Source organism: Temnothorax curvispinosus, unplaced genomic scaffold (assembly GCF_003070985.1).
Source record: "Temnothorax curvispinosus isolate PA1 unplaced genomic scaffold, ASM307098v1 QBEX01009282.1, whole genome shotgun sequence".
In the NCBI taxonomy this organism is placed as follows: domain Eukaryota; kingdom Metazoa; phylum Arthropoda; class Insecta; order Hymenoptera; family Formicidae; genus Temnothorax; species Temnothorax curvispinosus.
In genome coordinates, this window is record NW_020219062.1 from 297,378 (window position 1) to 314,946 (window position 17,569).

At 42.7% G+C, this 17,569-nt stretch overlaps 1 protein-coding gene across 1 annotated transcript in view; it reads left to right on the forward strand.

Moving 5' to 3' along the window:
* The window catches only part of LOC112458858, a gene marked incomplete at its 3' end in the record, with an annotated part of 144,617 nt that extends 134,515 nt beyond the window's left edge, over positions 1-10,102 (forward strand). Inside the window, exon 4 of the mRNA XM_025022680.1 lies at positions 9,931-10,102. Coding sequence (XP_024878448.1) covers positions 9,931-10,102 — 172 coding nt within the window. The remainder of the gene's footprint in view (positions 1-9,930) is intronic.
* Positions 10,103-17,569: the final 7,467 nt, after the last annotated feature.

Genomic DNA, 17,569 nt, shown 5'->3' on the forward strand with positions numbered 1-17,569 from the left:
ATATTGAAAGAGTTCACATTCCATCGTTTCGCTGCCATGTTCTTTTTGAATGCGTGTTATACGCTTTCTCGAGACACGATTCTTCTTTTTGTGCCTCTCTCTCTCCTCATAGACGTATCTGGTATGCCAAGAGGGCTTTTGGCGTATGAAAGAGCTCGTGTGCACGCCCAAGCGCATCTCTCTCAAGAAAGAGAGTCCAAGAGCCATGCCTATTCATACGTCCGCGCGTCATAATGCGTTGCTCGCGCGTGTGGGTGAGAACTCGCGTAGAAATATTTCGTTCGGCCGCTTCCTGCTCGTTTAATCAATGACATCTTTGAGCGTCAAGATGCGCGTCGAGCGTGTGGCGTAGTGTGCGCGCGAAGAAACGTCGGCGTGACGTGCCCCGGCGCGAAAAACCACGCGGATCTCGAGATCCAGAGCGAGGACCTTCGAAAAAATGTGGCACGCCTCGTTCTTTCGATTATTATTTATCGATTTCAAAACTCCGCAGTGCTCTTGTGTTCCGTCCCTCGCGATCATTAGCCGCGATAAATTGCAGCGACTATACATTTCGGGGGATACGCAATTTTCGAATTATAAATCATTCGGAACACGATCCCGGTTAATTCAACCCGTTGCTGCTGAAGTTTGTTACACCAAGTTCAACGTAAATCACAATGAGTTTCAATTTATGACATCCAGAGGCTTTGTAGACACACTCAGAGAAAAAATTTGTACCAGCAACTAGAATTTTTTTTGTTAAACCGTCTAGAAATTTGTGGATAAATAGCGCCTCAACTATGTATAATATAGTTGTAATAACAACAATAAATAAATTATTTAAACTACAAGAAAGTAGTGGCATTAACGAAAAATATATTGTGTATGCAAAAAGTATGTTGTAGTAACATGAATAATTATTCATTGTAGTGATATCAACATAATTTTTAGAGTTGTCTAATAAAGAATAATTTCTTATTTGTTAAACTAAAAGATTTATAATTAATATACTTAGCAACTAGCGCCTGAAAATATCTGTTTTGGTCCCGTAGGGGGTCTCCTTATATACAGGTCGGTGCGGAATTTTGAACTCGAGAGAATGTACGGGCGATGCGACGCCTAGCGGCGTCGATGCAATCTATTTATAATCCAAAATTGATTAATATATATGTGGGTGAACACACCCTGACTGGCGAACCTTAGAAGGATCGCTGGAAAAACCCTGCTAAGCGACCCTAGTTATAGGAATCGATGTTGAATTTTAAACACGCAAAAGTATACTGGCGATGCACCGCGTAGCGGGCGCGAGCCGAACTCTCTCGCCGCGCGTGTCCGCGCTGCCGCCCGCACCAGCTTCTGGAAGTATGCTACACAACAAAAAAATATTTGTCTAAACAATAAGTCAAGGAGTTGTCTAAACTTGAAAAATGTTATTGTCATATCTTGTTTTATGGAGTCTATATAACTATAATAATTATAGTTGAGGCGATATTTAACTTTCAACTAATAGTTGACAAATATTGTTTCTGTGACTATATTTTTATGGTATTCAGTACTATTTAGTTCCTATTACTTTGGAAAACTAGTTACAAGTAGTTAAACTGCAGAGTTGCCAAAAAAATAGTTGCCACAACTATTTAGATTTCTCTCAGTGCACACGCTGTATTAAAAGTATCTTGTTACGTAACAAGTATTGACATACAATATCTGATCTCGACTCATAAATGATTAAGTATAATCCAATATCATCGCCCATCTTGCTAGTAAATTACGAAGTTAATTTGTTATTAATTAAATAGCATTAATAACTAATAATTTCGTATGTTATTACGTATATTAAGCTGCTCGTTATTTAATCGCCATATATCGCGCGCCAATCTGTAAAATTTATGGCATCCTCTTTATGGATAATGACGTTTTCTTGTTCCATTCATTTATACCTCTAGCTATCTGCAATATATAGAAGCTGTGTGGAAATCTTTCGCGAAAGAATTATTTTCTCCGTACGATGGTATATGTCGATGAGTAAAATGGTACAATCCTGATACATGACAACACACATTGGGGCGATATTGTTAAATTTATCTTATCACTTTAGGGACCTCGATAGCGTCCGTTACAGTTTTTATATCTTCACCAAGCAGACGCAATTAATCAGGCATCTAGCTGTAATTTTTTTTCCACGTTACGACTTTCACCAATATACATGGCGCAATTGCATTGCGGTACATCGCGCGTGCACGAACATCCGAAGGCATCTTTATTGCATGCTATATTCACACTACGCGTAATATCTCAGCGTGCGAACGACGCGTATAATCAATGACATCTTTACGAGGAGCGCGATAAGCCCGCGAATTCCATGAGTGGCGACACGAAAGGAGAAAGGGCAGAAGCAGGAAGGGAAATAACGAAGAGCTGTCGAGGAGGAAGATTGTAATCAGTGACGGATTGAAAGGGAAGGCCACAATCCAATCGCAGCTTGCAGTAAATTTATTAATATTTTAATAGATTGTTGTATGCTCCTGATATTCCAAAAATTTTGTACAACATTTTAGCTTGGTGCGCGCATGATACAAAAATTAAATTTGTTTTACCGCGAGATTAAAGTTGCCATGTATCTCAAAAAGCGTGTCTCTTTTCAGAGACATTTTTATAAGCAAGTGGTGCAAACAAAAAACTCAAAATAAACATTTAATAAATAAGCATAATATTTTTTCACCATCAATTTGTCGTGATCGCTCCTAATATTATTTACGGACGATATTAATCTAAAGTTTCGGAAGATTTAATTAATTATTGGGTCCAACTTTTATGGTAAAAACTAGTTCCTTTATTTTGTCTATTAATACGGCATGAAACTGTTTCCCTGCAAAAGGTTCTTTCTTTTCACTTTGTATAAGTTTCGTATTATGATTACGGATTTTCTGGAGCTTTTGTTTTTACGGCCCCGTTCCCTGGTAAATCCGGTAGATCCGTCCCTGGCAGGCAGAGGCGCAAAGTCGAAGAGACAACAGGGAGTGTCCGCTGCTGCATGATAAATCCGCCGCGGCTTAATTCGCATCAGCTGTAACATCGTCTGGAATTCTTTCCCGCGACTGATGCGCTCGAGCGCTCTCGGGCTCCCCTTCGTCCGTCTTTCTTTCCTCCTCGTCCGGCCCCACGCCTCCTTCTCGCTGCGCTTCTTCTTACCGCTGCACTTCGCCTTTATGGGACTCGGCATCAACGGATGATGTCACGGGGCGTGTCTCGCACCGTGAAACGTGCGCGGAATTCTTTTCGTCGGCCGAGTGCATTCGTAGATGCGAGAAACCGCGCGAGCGGCAGATGCGCCCTTGCGAAGAGCGCGCTCGTTACGTCTCGCTTTTCGAGTAATTAGCTGGATTAAATGGTGCGATAATTTGCGCTTTAAACCGTTTATTATCGTTCTCGAGATTTTCGTGAGATATAAGGAATCTTATCTCAGTATTTTTTTTATTTAGAATGAAATGACTTTGAATTTACATTTTTATTACAACTAAAGTATGCCTTAACAAATATATATATATATTTTTAGCAATTTGATAAATACGTAGAGATACTATAAATTATTGTAGATGTTGTCAAATTTATTGCTCGGAAAGTGTATATTTTCAAATGTAGATAGGTAAGCTTTCAGATCAGTTTCCTTCTTTATTTCTTCCTGTTAGGTGTGGTCTGTAAATATATTACTTGCTCTACATTTCCTACTAAATTATATTTCTAAATATATTTATAAATAGCAGAACTAGGCAGTGTGCAGACCGAGGAGAACTTATGTGTTCTTCACGAGATAACTTTGGCCACGGGAGATAATACAATACATAATCCACTGTGTGGGTCGATCCGATTGTAGCATATGATGTGCATGTATTCTACCTAAGATGGGTCCACGACCACCGACGAAGTTTCATGATCGTGCTAATTAAATCCAATTAAGTCTGATTGGTGGAAGATTCTTGATTTCCATAAATGTCGTTGCAAAGAGACAAGAAAAAAGATAGAGAGAGAGAGTAAGAGCAAATTAAAAACGAGACGGAAGATAATGTACAGGTGGCCGAAAAGACACGGGAAGCGATCTGAGAAGAAAAATTGTGAATGATCCGATCGTGATGGAAATGTCAAGTCGCGGCGTCTCAAATTAACGCTTCCCCTGACAGAGAGTCGGGTGATTTTCTCTTTTTCTACCTATTTAGTCCGTTCGTATTCGTCGCTAACGAGGTCTGCCATTGCCAAATAAAGATTCCCGGTCTCTCCGGGCTTGCTGTCATAAACCGTTTCCCCCTGCCGAATCGAATTAAGCTGTCGAAACGGCGGCGCATCATCTTCCACCTGATTGACAGTTTCGTTAATCGCGGTATCCTTCTCGATGACATGTGAACGCGATAATTCGTCGAAATTAAGGAGTTCGCATTGCGGGCCTCTTTAATTGGAACGGTCATTTGGCGAATCCGCACGCACGTCGCGTTACGCGAAATGTTCCTTTTTTTTCCTCTCTCTCTCTTTTGATTCGCGCAAAATGTTGTTATTCCGCACTACGCGGAAGCGATGAAACGTTGGAGAGCGCGGACGCGAGCAAAAAATATATGGCGCATGAAAGGGGACGTGTATAAAGCGAAAAATATATGGGCACGTGAAAGGGGACGTTCCACCTTTCGGTGGAGAGGTTGCCCTCGGAGTCACGGATGCGCGACGGGTAAACAAGTATAATGTCGCGCGCTCCCAAAGGTAGATGCACTCGGTGCGCGACCGGTTAATTTGGCCAGCCTCGATTAGCCGCGGGCGCAGTACCGAGCGAGTGGATTTATCCGCGTACAATCGCGAGACGATAATGAACTGGCCGAGAAGACTGTATTCGGCAACCGAGAGAGACATATGTGCTCGCCGTGATATATGAACGCGAAAAACACACGTGCGCTGTTAAAAAAAAACAACCGAGAGGTCCAGCCAACGAATTCAGACGGATTCTGAGCGGAGATGGCGAAGAAATGACTTTCTCATAAAAAAAAAGCGATGTCTTATTCGAGCGAAGATGGAACTGATGTTACAGTGGATTATCTTTAGCGAAGCATTATTGTTTACAAAACTTAACGAATCGCTTGGGAGTTGCATTTGCGGGTTTACGGGCGCAAAACCTCGCGGTTGGTTCACGCTTGGCTCGATGCGAGCGTAACGATTTAATTGTCGCTCCCTCGGCGAGTTGCGAAATCTCGTGATGCATAGGAACACCACGCAAGAAACGGGGAACGAGCAAAAACGGTGTCGGGAGCGTTGTGGAGCGACACGCTCGATACTGCCGCGGCGCGGCGCGGACTAATCTACTAATTCAAAAATCGCCCTCTAAACACCCAATCTCCGGATAATGTCTACATCGGCAACTTCACCTAATCTCACGCGCGCGAGGGGCGCGCCGCGCGCTATTCGCGATAAAAAGAAACCGTGTATAATATGTAATGGGCCTATCTCCGTAATAACTCCGCAGTTACCTCGGTCACGGTAGATCTTGCCGATAATTTCAAAGACACAGCCGCATATATGCCCGGGACCGCCTATGTGTACATATTCCCCGATCGCGCGAGGAGGAGCGAGAGATTCGAGGTGCCGCGCCGCGCCGCGCGCTCGCGAACCCAACGCCACCTCGGGCAAAGAAAACGTTAACATTTAGAATAATCCTTTCGTAACGTCATACTTTAATGCATAAGCTTCGCCATTACGCGTTACAGAAACGACGTAATTAACGTCGCTGTCCGCCAAGAATTTATTACTCGACGATCTAATGGGGCGCGAGAGTGTGCAGGCACCGGAAAGAGATTAACGTCGTTGTTGATCTGATTCGTTGAAAGACACGTCCGACAAGGTGTGACAAAATAGAGAATGCAGAAAAATTTGCCAAGGGAACAAGAGTAGTAAGAAGTGGAAATGTGGAAAAGCTAATGCGGTGGACGTTCGCTAATCGACTATAGTTGAAAATACATAACATGATCTTAGAAATCCAAAGAGTAATAATTCAAGAATTTTTGAAAGATGTATTAATTTTGTCTGATTCGTTAAATGGTGCTATTTGCCTTTCTCCAAGCTTATATTTAATCAAATGGATCTCTTTACGATTAAAATATTATCATTTTTATGTTATTATCTAACATTTTCTGCCTCTCCCTTTTTTTTTGCTGTACTATTACTGCCTTCGCCGGAAAATTCTACAAAAGCATCGATTTGAAACTATTTACGTAGACGTTGCGTTACGATGTGGCGTCGCCGACGACGCGGCATCGATCGCGGACCATTTTTATCCCGAAACATTTGTAGTAATTAAATTAATTCTGCCGGGACTCGCCTGGGTCGGGGATTGCTCAACGAATGATTGATGAACGTTACACTCATTACGGGCCGCTACTGTGAGAACATACGTAATACATAGGTACGAATATGCCCGTCTATATTACGCTCATGTACGTATTTAGACGTAAACGTACATGCCCGCGCGTAAACGTATGCGATATATAAAACATATATGTACGTCTCTCTCGCGGTGCGCAGACTGGGATCATTAGGAACAGTTTACCCGGTCTTTCATTAGTCATCGACGATTTAATGCGTCGTTTGATTTCATCCATCGAGGGACTGCAGCCGATCGCGATATTTGTTTCGTCCTTTTTCGCGCGCATCGGGCGTATCTCGCGCGTATCTCCCGGCCTCGACGGGATCCGGCTCTGCCCTTCCGCGCGACGCGACGCGACGGCCAGGCGCGCATTCCCTCTCGTTAAAGTTTATTAGTTTATAATTATTTATTGCCCGACGGATGTCGCGGTTTACGACGGATTATTGCCGCGTGCGTATATTAGATTTAATTAGAATCGCCGTGTGTCGTAAAGGCGACCAGGCCGCCGTCGCGCCGCTTCGTGCGTCTCCAACCTGCGTGACACGCATATAACCGCGTCCTCGTGGCTTTTACTGCCCGCCCGAAAAATACGCTTGTCCTGCTGTAGTTACCGACGTCGCTGCTCATCTCGCGGCTCATGAATAACAAGCGCACGTATCGCGGTTTCCAGAAACCAGAACTCCGCGATGGGACGGGGACCGTGTTTTGCGTGCCGAGTGCCTGCGCCTTCGGAATCGACGGAATCGCGAATTCGGCGTGTCACAAGAAGCGACCGGCGCGGCGTGTTTCGTATTTACTGTCGGGCGTACTTTATTTCGTCATTTGCAACGCGATATATTTTGTTAAACGCTTGCCATCGCCATTTCGAAATATTAAACTATTTAATTGTGCAACCACGCTCAGTCAGAAACATTGGAATGTTTTCACACAAGTTTGATTTTTTAACAAATTTCAAACTATGCAATACGAAAAACATATGTGTACGCAGCTAAATTTTGAATTAAAATTATGTTAAATCAAAATGTTTTCAATTTTTTTTAAATTATAGTTGTACATTATTCTCATATAATATTTTATTATTTCATTTAGATGTCCATGAAAATACAGAAAATAAGAAATGATGAATTATGATAACGATAAAAGGCGGGACTGTTATTTATATTCTAATTTTACAATACGTTTCTGCGAGGACGAATTGTAAAGCCTTTCATTCTTTAATATTTTCTCATTGGTCGCACAGTTTTACAGTGATTTGAATAGCTCTGCTAAATGCGCCGGTAAACTCCGTTATAAATTATTGCGGGTAGCACAACACGGAGAGTCGTTTTGTGTGTGTGCGCGCGCGCGCGGATGTGTTACGTGTAATTTGTTAATCGCGCCGTGGTGTTACAGTTACACTCACCGCCAGTGTAACCACCGGCCGGTCGAAGTTGCGCTATTAGCGTCGTATCGTGTTTCACGACACGAACCATTTGTTTGATCCTATGACGGGTATACGGCGCGGACAGAAGAGAGGCCGAGCTTTTCATTGTCGATGTGTGCACGAGCATTCCCACGTTTCATCGAGAGGTTGTTGTCGGGGAAACAATCGCGCGCGAAACCGGTCGCCGTGTGCTGTAAATCCGATCTTCTGCACGATTGTTTCGGAAATCCGATATCGAACGCGGAACGCAGCGATCGATCACGGCCGCTACAAAACGATCCTCTTTTGATGCAATTAGGCGTCGTGTCGTATCGCGTTGCGGTACGAATATTTAGTTAGCGTTAGTGACAGACGTAGGGGAATGCATTGTGTGTAACAACTGCGTTATTTTTCGCGACAGAGAAGCGAAACAAATATTATGTTTCATGCTAACAGTTTTATACAATCATTGCAATTCACCATTATTTTCTTTTTCTTTTCTCTTTTCTTATCCTCATTATTTTTGTCTCTTTCTTCCTTCATTTATATTTTAATAAGACTTCGAGAGATTAATTTGTACGACTGTTCTTGATTTTTTTTATTAATTTATTTTATATAAATGTAATAAATATGCATATTAATGCACACTGAATCTTTAATAAATTCTAAATACAAATTAACATAATTTGTATTGGTAACACTTTCTCTCACGACGCTGCATAGCACATCCGCTCTATACTTAGATATTAATGGTCGAAAGTACCGTTTTTGTCAATCGTCTCGTTTTCGATACCAATGACGTTCGCATCCAATTTGATCGCAATCTATGAGAATTGGTTCCTTCGCGTGATTGACTATTAATTCCGTCGGTCATTAGACGATCGGAGGTGTGTCACAGGGAAATTAGATAGCGCGGGGTATACAAGCGACCGACAGGCTTAGGCCGAGTCGAATCTCTCGTGGGAACTGGTCGTGATTAGTCCACGTCACTACCGACGCTAGTTATGCTAATTGCGCTTAAGCACTTTGGCCTGCTATCAGCATCGGCTATTGAAACCGCGGCTGAGTAAGTCACGTACACAGGCTAAGACCCTTTGTCCGTTTGTTCTATATCGAAATATCGCGGCTTTCGAAAAATTATTATTTACGGGGCATCGGGGCATTAACTCGACAATCTCGGGTATGACAATCGGCGATGTTGCGTGGGTGACGAAATTATACTTGCCGCATCTAAGTCTCGTCAAATCGAGTCCCCCATAGCCGCAGCGGTAACATCCGCAAAATTACCACGTTATGTAAACGTCGTATTATACTAATATTCATTTACGTCAGCGCAACAACGGCCTCGAAATACATGTGAATTAACTCGGAACGGTGTAATGTGAAGTCTCGAGATTGCTTCGCACCTTTTCTCCAATATCTGGAAGGAAGAGGAGGGACACCTACGCGAACGAGTCGTGGTAGAGATCCTTTAAGATCTCCGTTGACCTTATGCAATCGCGATGAACTACACACCTTTATATTAAATATTATAACAATTTCGCTAGGAATTGAGGAGAACTCCTACGATTTTACATTCGAAAATTATCAGAAAATGCCTTATAGAATAATGCAAAACATTATTCTATAGTTTTACGAATCAAATATTTATGTTATGTTATCATGATTTATAAAGTTCATTATATATTTATTTATATTAATTTAATTGAGACAAATAATTTAAATGATATACCACATTTTTATTTCAATTAAATATTTATTAACACTGAAACTACCGAATATTAACCTATATTTCTACCGAAGGGTTCAAGATGAAAAAAAGAGAAAACAAATTTATAAAATTGATTATTTGTATATTTCAATAAATGTCAGAGGAAATTTCAGAAATTGTGATGTTTTAAAAATGAATAATAATTATTTTAAAAAATGTCAAACAGGTCATTTTTTGATCTCCTGTTCTAGTGTTAATTTAATAGTGCTTCTTTTCCATTTCGAGATCAACAAATTCCTCTTTGCGGCTTTCAAACATTCTTGTACAGCCTGAAAGGCACCTGATAGATCTCAAGTACTATGCCCAATGGGTAGGAACGCTTCTGTTAATGGTATATAGTTGCCAAGCCACTGACGAGCACGTTTCCTTCTGTTGCAGGCGGCGGGACCGCCGGTGCAGCTGGAACCAGTGGACTTGTCCGTGAAAACTCCCGTGGTGTTGCAGGTGCCACGGTACAGTCCGGCGGCGATAATTAACGCCGTCGCAAGAAGAGTACCGTCGCCCTCGACGACGCCCACGCCGCCGCCGCCGCCGCTCTGCGTATCTACCGGTGAGTAGACTAAATTTATGTGCGGCCGCCTAACGTGCACGGCTGGAATTTAAATCGAATCTTGCGACAGTAAACACGATCGCGGCACCAGGCCCCGGGGGCACAGCTCGAAAGAATGCATTTGCACTTGTTCACGGACTTGCGTTTGCACGGGCGCCTTCAAACAGCGCTCTTGTTCACGGACTTGCGTCCCGATTGCCATTTCCGCGATATGCGTGTAGGATGCGTCAGAGATCGTAGGCGATGAATTCCTGTTCCTCGATAAGCTTAGAGTCGGTTTCACGGTTTATTGCTGGTTCCATGAAAATTCCGTGTGCCCGTAACAGGATAGAAGTATCTCGAGTTTTGATTATTCAAGTAGTTTCCTGCTCTCCCGATTTGAATTCACTCGTGACTTAACGTCCGATATCTTCTGATTAACGTTCGCTCGATTAATAACTAAGTGCGAAGGCGTACACTTACTCGGCACTTCGAGAGAGACGCGTTTAAAATTCCACGGACCATCGCGCGAGACAGCGGAATTCTATATTATGAACTGCACGCAAACGAAACTACCCGTCGAGCTTGTCGCGCTTCGCCCGACTATGTGTGTCTTACGCACACGCACGTTGTCTGGCTTAAGCCGTGTTTATACGATTCACTTTCAACGCTTACTCAGCACGAATACAAAACGAGTTTTTCTTTATCATTAGAAACTAGGCCATGCAGTTCGATCCACTGCAATTTCATGGAGCCCATAAATTTCTTACCATATATATTTTTCCGTTTATTTTTTATTATTTATTTTCAATGTAACGCAGTACAATTTAGTGCATATCAATATTTTTCGAGAGATCCAAACTGATTAGATCTGGATGAGCGTTTCCTTGCTTTTTACCTCGAAGCCAGAGAGCATCGAAGCCAGAAACGAACCGTATAATTTCGCCTTTACGTGGCCGCGTACAGGTGCGGCGCACCAGCACACAGGTGCATGTGCAGCACGCGCGATTCGCGGAGCGGCCTCGCCGCTCGCTTATGGATAAACCATAGAGAGATCCCCGGCGATTGCGCTGCTTTATGGGTTAATTATGTGGAATTTTTTTCCGCATACCGCATAGCGCGGACGAGCCCACCGTCGATCGACCATTCTATGGAAAATCCACGCGCGCAATAGGCAGCCTCGTATACCACGTATCGGCATGCGTATACGTTTAAGGAGCGACCTATAGGTAATTCCTCGTTCTTACCACTTGCGCGAGGTAGCAGTCGCGAATACCAGCGAATAAATTACGAATTTGTCCCGAGCGTTAGAACGTTCTGCACAATCGCTTGCGGTGTAGGTGCTTGTTTTGTTTTCCTTAGACGTTGGATTATGCTTCATAGACTTGAAACATCACCATTGCGCGTCATTAAATATTGATATACGTATAATGAGAGTTAAATGTATTTGTATTACGAAATTTCTCTTGGATAAAAATTCGGATTTAAAATTTGGCGTTGTGAATATTTTTATATTTTATATATTATATGATACATTTACGATTTATTGTCGATTTTGTAAAATAGACTAGTACTTGTTATACATCGATTACTTTCTATTTCTTGTATAGGATACAGAAATTGCCATATGTATGGAAATATCGTACTCTCACTCATAAGCATTAAAGTTCAGACAAAAAAAATGATGTTATTCACAAAGTTAGAATATATCGACAATTTTATAAGAAACTGAGATGCGAAATAAGAATTAAAGAGAATTTTGACGAGTGAAGTCAAAAGCAGATGTAGTAAGTTAATCATTTTTTAGCTAAATTGTTATATTAAGTACCAGAAATTTTTTTTCGTCGAATTATCCTCAATTTTAATCTCAATAAAGTATCTGTAGAAAGGAAAAAAATGTGACACGTGTATGGGATGTTCTACACGGGAAGTGAAAAGAAGACGTCGACCGTGAACCTTTTCGAGGAATTACCCTGATTCGCGCTCCAGCGTAATTACGCGATACGAAATAATAATCCAAGGTGCGTAGACAGATGTTCGATTCGCCTTGAGATCTCAAGGTTGATGCGTTCACCGGCGATTCCCCAATTAAAAAGCAACGTGGAGCGGTATGTAGTCTTGTTGGCGGCTGCCAACGGACGGAGCTGCAGTGCGAGTGAAGGCAAAAAGAAAAAAAGAGAGAAGTCCGCTGAAATAGTCTTAAAACGCTGTAATCGCCTCGATAAAGAGGCGAACCGCGAGCAAAAAAAAACTCACTTCGGCGCTCACGCTTTAGCTCGCGAGCAATGGCCAAGCGCGCTTAATAGTTCAAACCGCGAGATCGTTCACGCAGGTAACGTGCGCGCCACGCCTCTTTTTTATCGCGTACCTATAAAAGAAACAAAGAGGAAAGAAGCGATCGACGGACGCTGGCGAAAACGACGCGGCGAACGGGAAAGAAACGCGGCGCCTAGACGCGCGACCGGCTAGAGTGTTCGTAACTCCTCAACGTTCACTTCCATTTCTGGATTAATGATCACGCACACCTGCGCAAAGTAGAATCCGAATACGATTGGGGTCGCAACCCGTAGTCCTCGCCTGCGGGCCTCGCGTCGCCGTGGTCGTGATCGCGTGGTTTAACCGGCGTGTGTAGCTCGGTAGGAGATATTTTTATCGCGCGTTTACGCATCTGGCCTCCTCGCGCGTATCGCTTCGTCCCGCGTCCGCGTCGTGACCGATACCTCGCGCGAGCGGCGAAAATCTCTCTCCGCGCGCTCGCGCTCGCGCGCGAAATCGCCTTTCCGGATTCCGTGATTTACGCCGTTGGAAAGCCGGTCGACCGCGCGTTAATCCTTTCGCACCTAATGGGTGTTACGCGGTCCGTAAGGAAAATAAACTGACAAACGTTTTGTAAAGCGTTCACGCGCGTATAGGTACTCTCGCGCGGATTACGTAAATTCGATTGCGGCTTATTAAAAAAAGTAACCGGCGTGAAAGCATTCGTATACGCGGGATATATCTCGGAGGCTCGATACTCTCTCGAACATTAATAACAGACGCGGGGAACGGGATTGTACAGGAGTTCGGCACTCCTAAGCGAATATAACACGCGAATCTGTGAAATGATTTCTCGATCGAGACACATTTTCTTTCAGAATTGTGGCTTATCAATATACTTTATTATAAATTCCACGTGTCGCAAAAAATTCAATTATACATTTTTTTATCTGAAACAATCGGATATAAGTAAAAGAGATTTCGTAACGCCTCAGGTCGTTATTTGCGGGGAATCCGACGTCACGTCGGGTTAAAGACCTTTATCGCTGGGCCGGAACCTACTTTACGTCGCCATGCGTAAAAACGGAGGCCTCGCTCTCGTGGCGATGTATCCGCGGCACGTGACATTCCCCGCCGAGATAGAGGAGGCGATTCTTGATGTCGTTGGCGAGGGACGCATGCCGATATGCGGCTGAGAGTGGTCAATGGTCGGGGCAGGTCGGGATATGATACATCCATTCGGATGGTCCCGGGCATCGACGTTCTATTGTTTTCCAGTAAACTCCGCGTCGGTGATCTTCCGCGGCGTTGTAACGCAGAACGGATGTTGGAGATCGCCGGTAACCGTCCGGTCGGTTGCCCGGCCCTTTCCTCGACTTCCAAGCGGCTGGCTCGCGTCCGCGGTCATAACTCGCCGCCCGGTCGTGGCTATCGGAAAATTCCGATCGTGCGTGAACGCCATATACGCACCGCGAACATGAGTCCCGGCCGCATGTACTACCGCCGCCAAATCCGATCGGTGTTCGACAGCGTATTTCGCGAGTCCGAACAAAGTCGGCAGAATTGATCGACGTGATTACGGATATTTTGCCGTGCAAATAAAATTATTGGCCTCTGTCAGAATCAGAAATATTGGCGTATCTATCAATGCTAATTAATACGCTTGTGCTGTCTGTCATCTAATTATCACTTTTATCGAGTCTTTTATAATTTATCAAAAATTACTGTGCTTAATTAATTTCAAGTTATGTAATTCGCAACGTTAATTTATTATTGTGCTATTTCGCCATACACATTGCGATTCTTTGTTGTCTCAATTTTTACGAGCGCTAAGGTTTGATAAATTAAGGTGTTTATGCTTACAAGTTCGTTAAGCAAAGAGTGCCCGCGGTTATACAGTTACGCCAGCCGATGAGAGAGTCAAGTTTTACAACGTTTTAATTGTGTTAACACAAAACTGTCATGCGCCGTCGACGTCGGAGGTCTCCATTTGTCCGCGTCGGTGAATAATTAGACAATCTGTGGGCGAACGAGCCTGGAATTAAGCGCCGTATACAATGTCGTGCGACGATGGTCCCCGCGCACGAATTAACAGATGGGCGTTAATTCCAGTCGTTAAAAAGCGCGTGGATCTCGCTTTCCGGAGAAAGTCGTCGCCGCGGTGAGCTTTTCGTGTGCAATTCACATCCGGGTGGAGCAACGGCAATTGCAACGCGCGCACACCAGCCATCACCGTTTCTTTCCCGGTTTTAAACGGAGGAGAGATGACGGATAGCGGGGCCCGTCCCGTTGGGAGTCGGTTTAAGCCGACGCTCCCAGAGTTTGATTGTCTTTGATTAATTACTCATGCTGTTTCTTGGCCGGCGGAAGCCGACGGGTAGCAATCTAGATAATACGTAACTGTATTAACGGTCCGACGTAATCTTTTTGTTTCTTAAAGCGAGAAATGTTCGGCGGCGGTGGAAAGGGGGGAGGGGACGCGATCGAATGAGAGAGACCGTTCGATCGGTGTGTCATCCTGTTGCCCCAGAATGGTTCTGTTTTTACGCTCGATCTGCCGTGCAATCGAACATCATTAAGTATAATGTCATCCTTGTGATTTATTATGCATTCGTGTTTTACACGTAGGCACTTAAGAATTATTTTAATCCAGTTTTGTAATATTGATTTAAATTAACGAGATATTTCCATTGCATAATAATTTTTTTATAACTTTTGATTGATAAAATCAATAATTTAAATAATAGATACGTGTAATAAAAAAAAATGCGCGCGAATCAATTTGTGATGAATACTCCAAGTAGAATTTTTTTATGACATGCGGATGTGAAACGCGTAATTTTATTCGAGACTATACGATGTGACTATCCGCTTCTGATTACGATCTGGTTGATATTTGCCGAGGGTGTACTTCTGCGATAAACACTGTAATTAACGACACTCTGGGATTAAGCGTTATTCGATTACGCGGATTAACTGTCTATTGAATAACGGCGTCGTTAGACGCCCACGTGCGAACGACACCCGCTTATTCGGATAATAATGATGCAGCCTTTCGCGACCGATTGGAAGATAAACGAGAAGACGTATTACGGGCAAACAAATCGCACGCATGCCACAGCTCGTGGAGCGACAAACAGGTCGCATACACACACACACCGACGTTATCGTAATAAATTATTCTTATCAGAAACCGGGTGCAAGTTAGAGGCGTGTTTCGCTGTCCGAGATAAATCCTAGTTGAATGATAAAACGATCGAGCCGCTATTACAGGGAATGGGAACAGCCGTATCATGTCGCTGGACATCATGGGTAATTCATGCTGACGTGCGAATGTTATGGTCCAGTGTGTCGCATTATTTGAAACCGATCGAAACGTTTCACAGAAATTGTAACAAGTTAATAACGATATCGATAACGCATTAATCACACGAATGAAAATGTAGCAATAAGCTTTAAAGAGAAAGGGAGATAACTTTTTTCTTTTTACACGCTTGAAAATTAGAATGATTTACGTAACGACGTATATATATCTATATATTATTTCTTTTTATATCACAAATTATATAGAAATTAGCGGTAGCGCATTGCGGATGTAGAGATTATTATTTTAGCCTCGGTAATCACCTGCGATACGAGACAGGTGCGCGGCTTAGCAATCGACGACGATCGAGATAAATCCCCTTCGTTGAATGATAAAACGATGATCGAGAATGGTAGTCGGACTGGTAGTAAGACCAGTAGCGATAGGCGGTGGTCATATCGCGCTCGGAGCATTAGGCGATAGGATCTTAGATGTTTTCGCTCTTGTGTGCGCGCGTTCCATATGAATACTTGCACGCGCAGACACTACGAACCGGCGGTGCATACATTGCACGCGTAAACATGTGCGTATACGCATGTTTCTGCGCGAAGAAATATATTTTTCGTTAACTCTGTCCATATAAAACGTGCATAAAATGTATAAAATGTCCGTGAAATATGCTATGTGCCATAGAGTCATTATTTTACTGTGGTTAACATTTATTATTTTTATTAAACACACATTTTTATTAAGCTGTAAAATTAGATACGCAGAAAGAGCAATTAATTGAATCGTCTGTTTTCTTTATGATTAATATGAAATTTAAAAATAAGATTTAGGATGAGATAAATCAATTTATATACATATATATATATTGAATTTGGTTAGTAACTTGGAGAGAAATCAAATATTATTATCCAAACTGATATTATTCATTAGAAAACAAAATGGCAACTTTTTTTTTATAAGCATTTTTCAGCGAGGAGACGTATATAAACTATTTTAGTAACATCTGTCGGTTTGTCACAATCTAAAAATAACAATTACGTGCTCCGTTTATTTTCGCTTTATCGCCGACGGCAGAAGCGTAGCAGTAATTAAACCAATTACGCGCGTCGCCGACCTCTCATTAGTTGGTCTATTTCAATTAATATTCGTTACGGATCGAACAATGCCATCACCCAGGTTGTCAGCTCCGCCTATAATGTGTAATCGATCGATCTTCAGGAGAAAGAGGGATGAGGTCAGCCCCGGTGAGGACGAGAAGGTTCGAATGAGGCGCGGTGAAATGGACTGATCGAACGATGGCAGAGCAGATTCTCGCGGTTCGACTCGGAGAACCGGCGAGCGGCGCGAGGGAAATCTTTAAACTCGTTTACGCTTTTATGTAACGCCGGCATTACGTTGCGCCATCTTTTCGTCCTCGTCACGGTGTAAACCGTCGCTCGATGCCGTTGCTTCTTCGTGTCCCAACTGCTCCTCCTCTTGATTCTTTACAAATTCTTATACCCGACAAGTTGTGTAAGGCAGATATAGAGGCACATCTGCTTGGAGGAAGAATAGTCTCAATGTTTGAACTCGTTGAAGACAATTTTGTACGAAATGAATTATAAAAGTTTGAGCTTATATCAATCACGCGACATCGTAAATGATTTTTCTTAGAAATGTTTGTTATTTTAGAAATGTTTGTTATTTTTCCACTAACGAATTATAAATTAATAATTGTATAAACCATAAACATTTTACAACGCCAAATATAAATTTATTATTTCTAAAATTGTATAGGCTGGAAGATGAGTAAGAGAAAACACACGTTTAACATTTCTTGCCGGATAAGAATCTCCGAGTTTAGTTCCAGATTCCCAAGAAGCTTACTGTTTATCATACAAAAAATTCAAAATTAAACACGATAAATGTTTGGCGAGAAT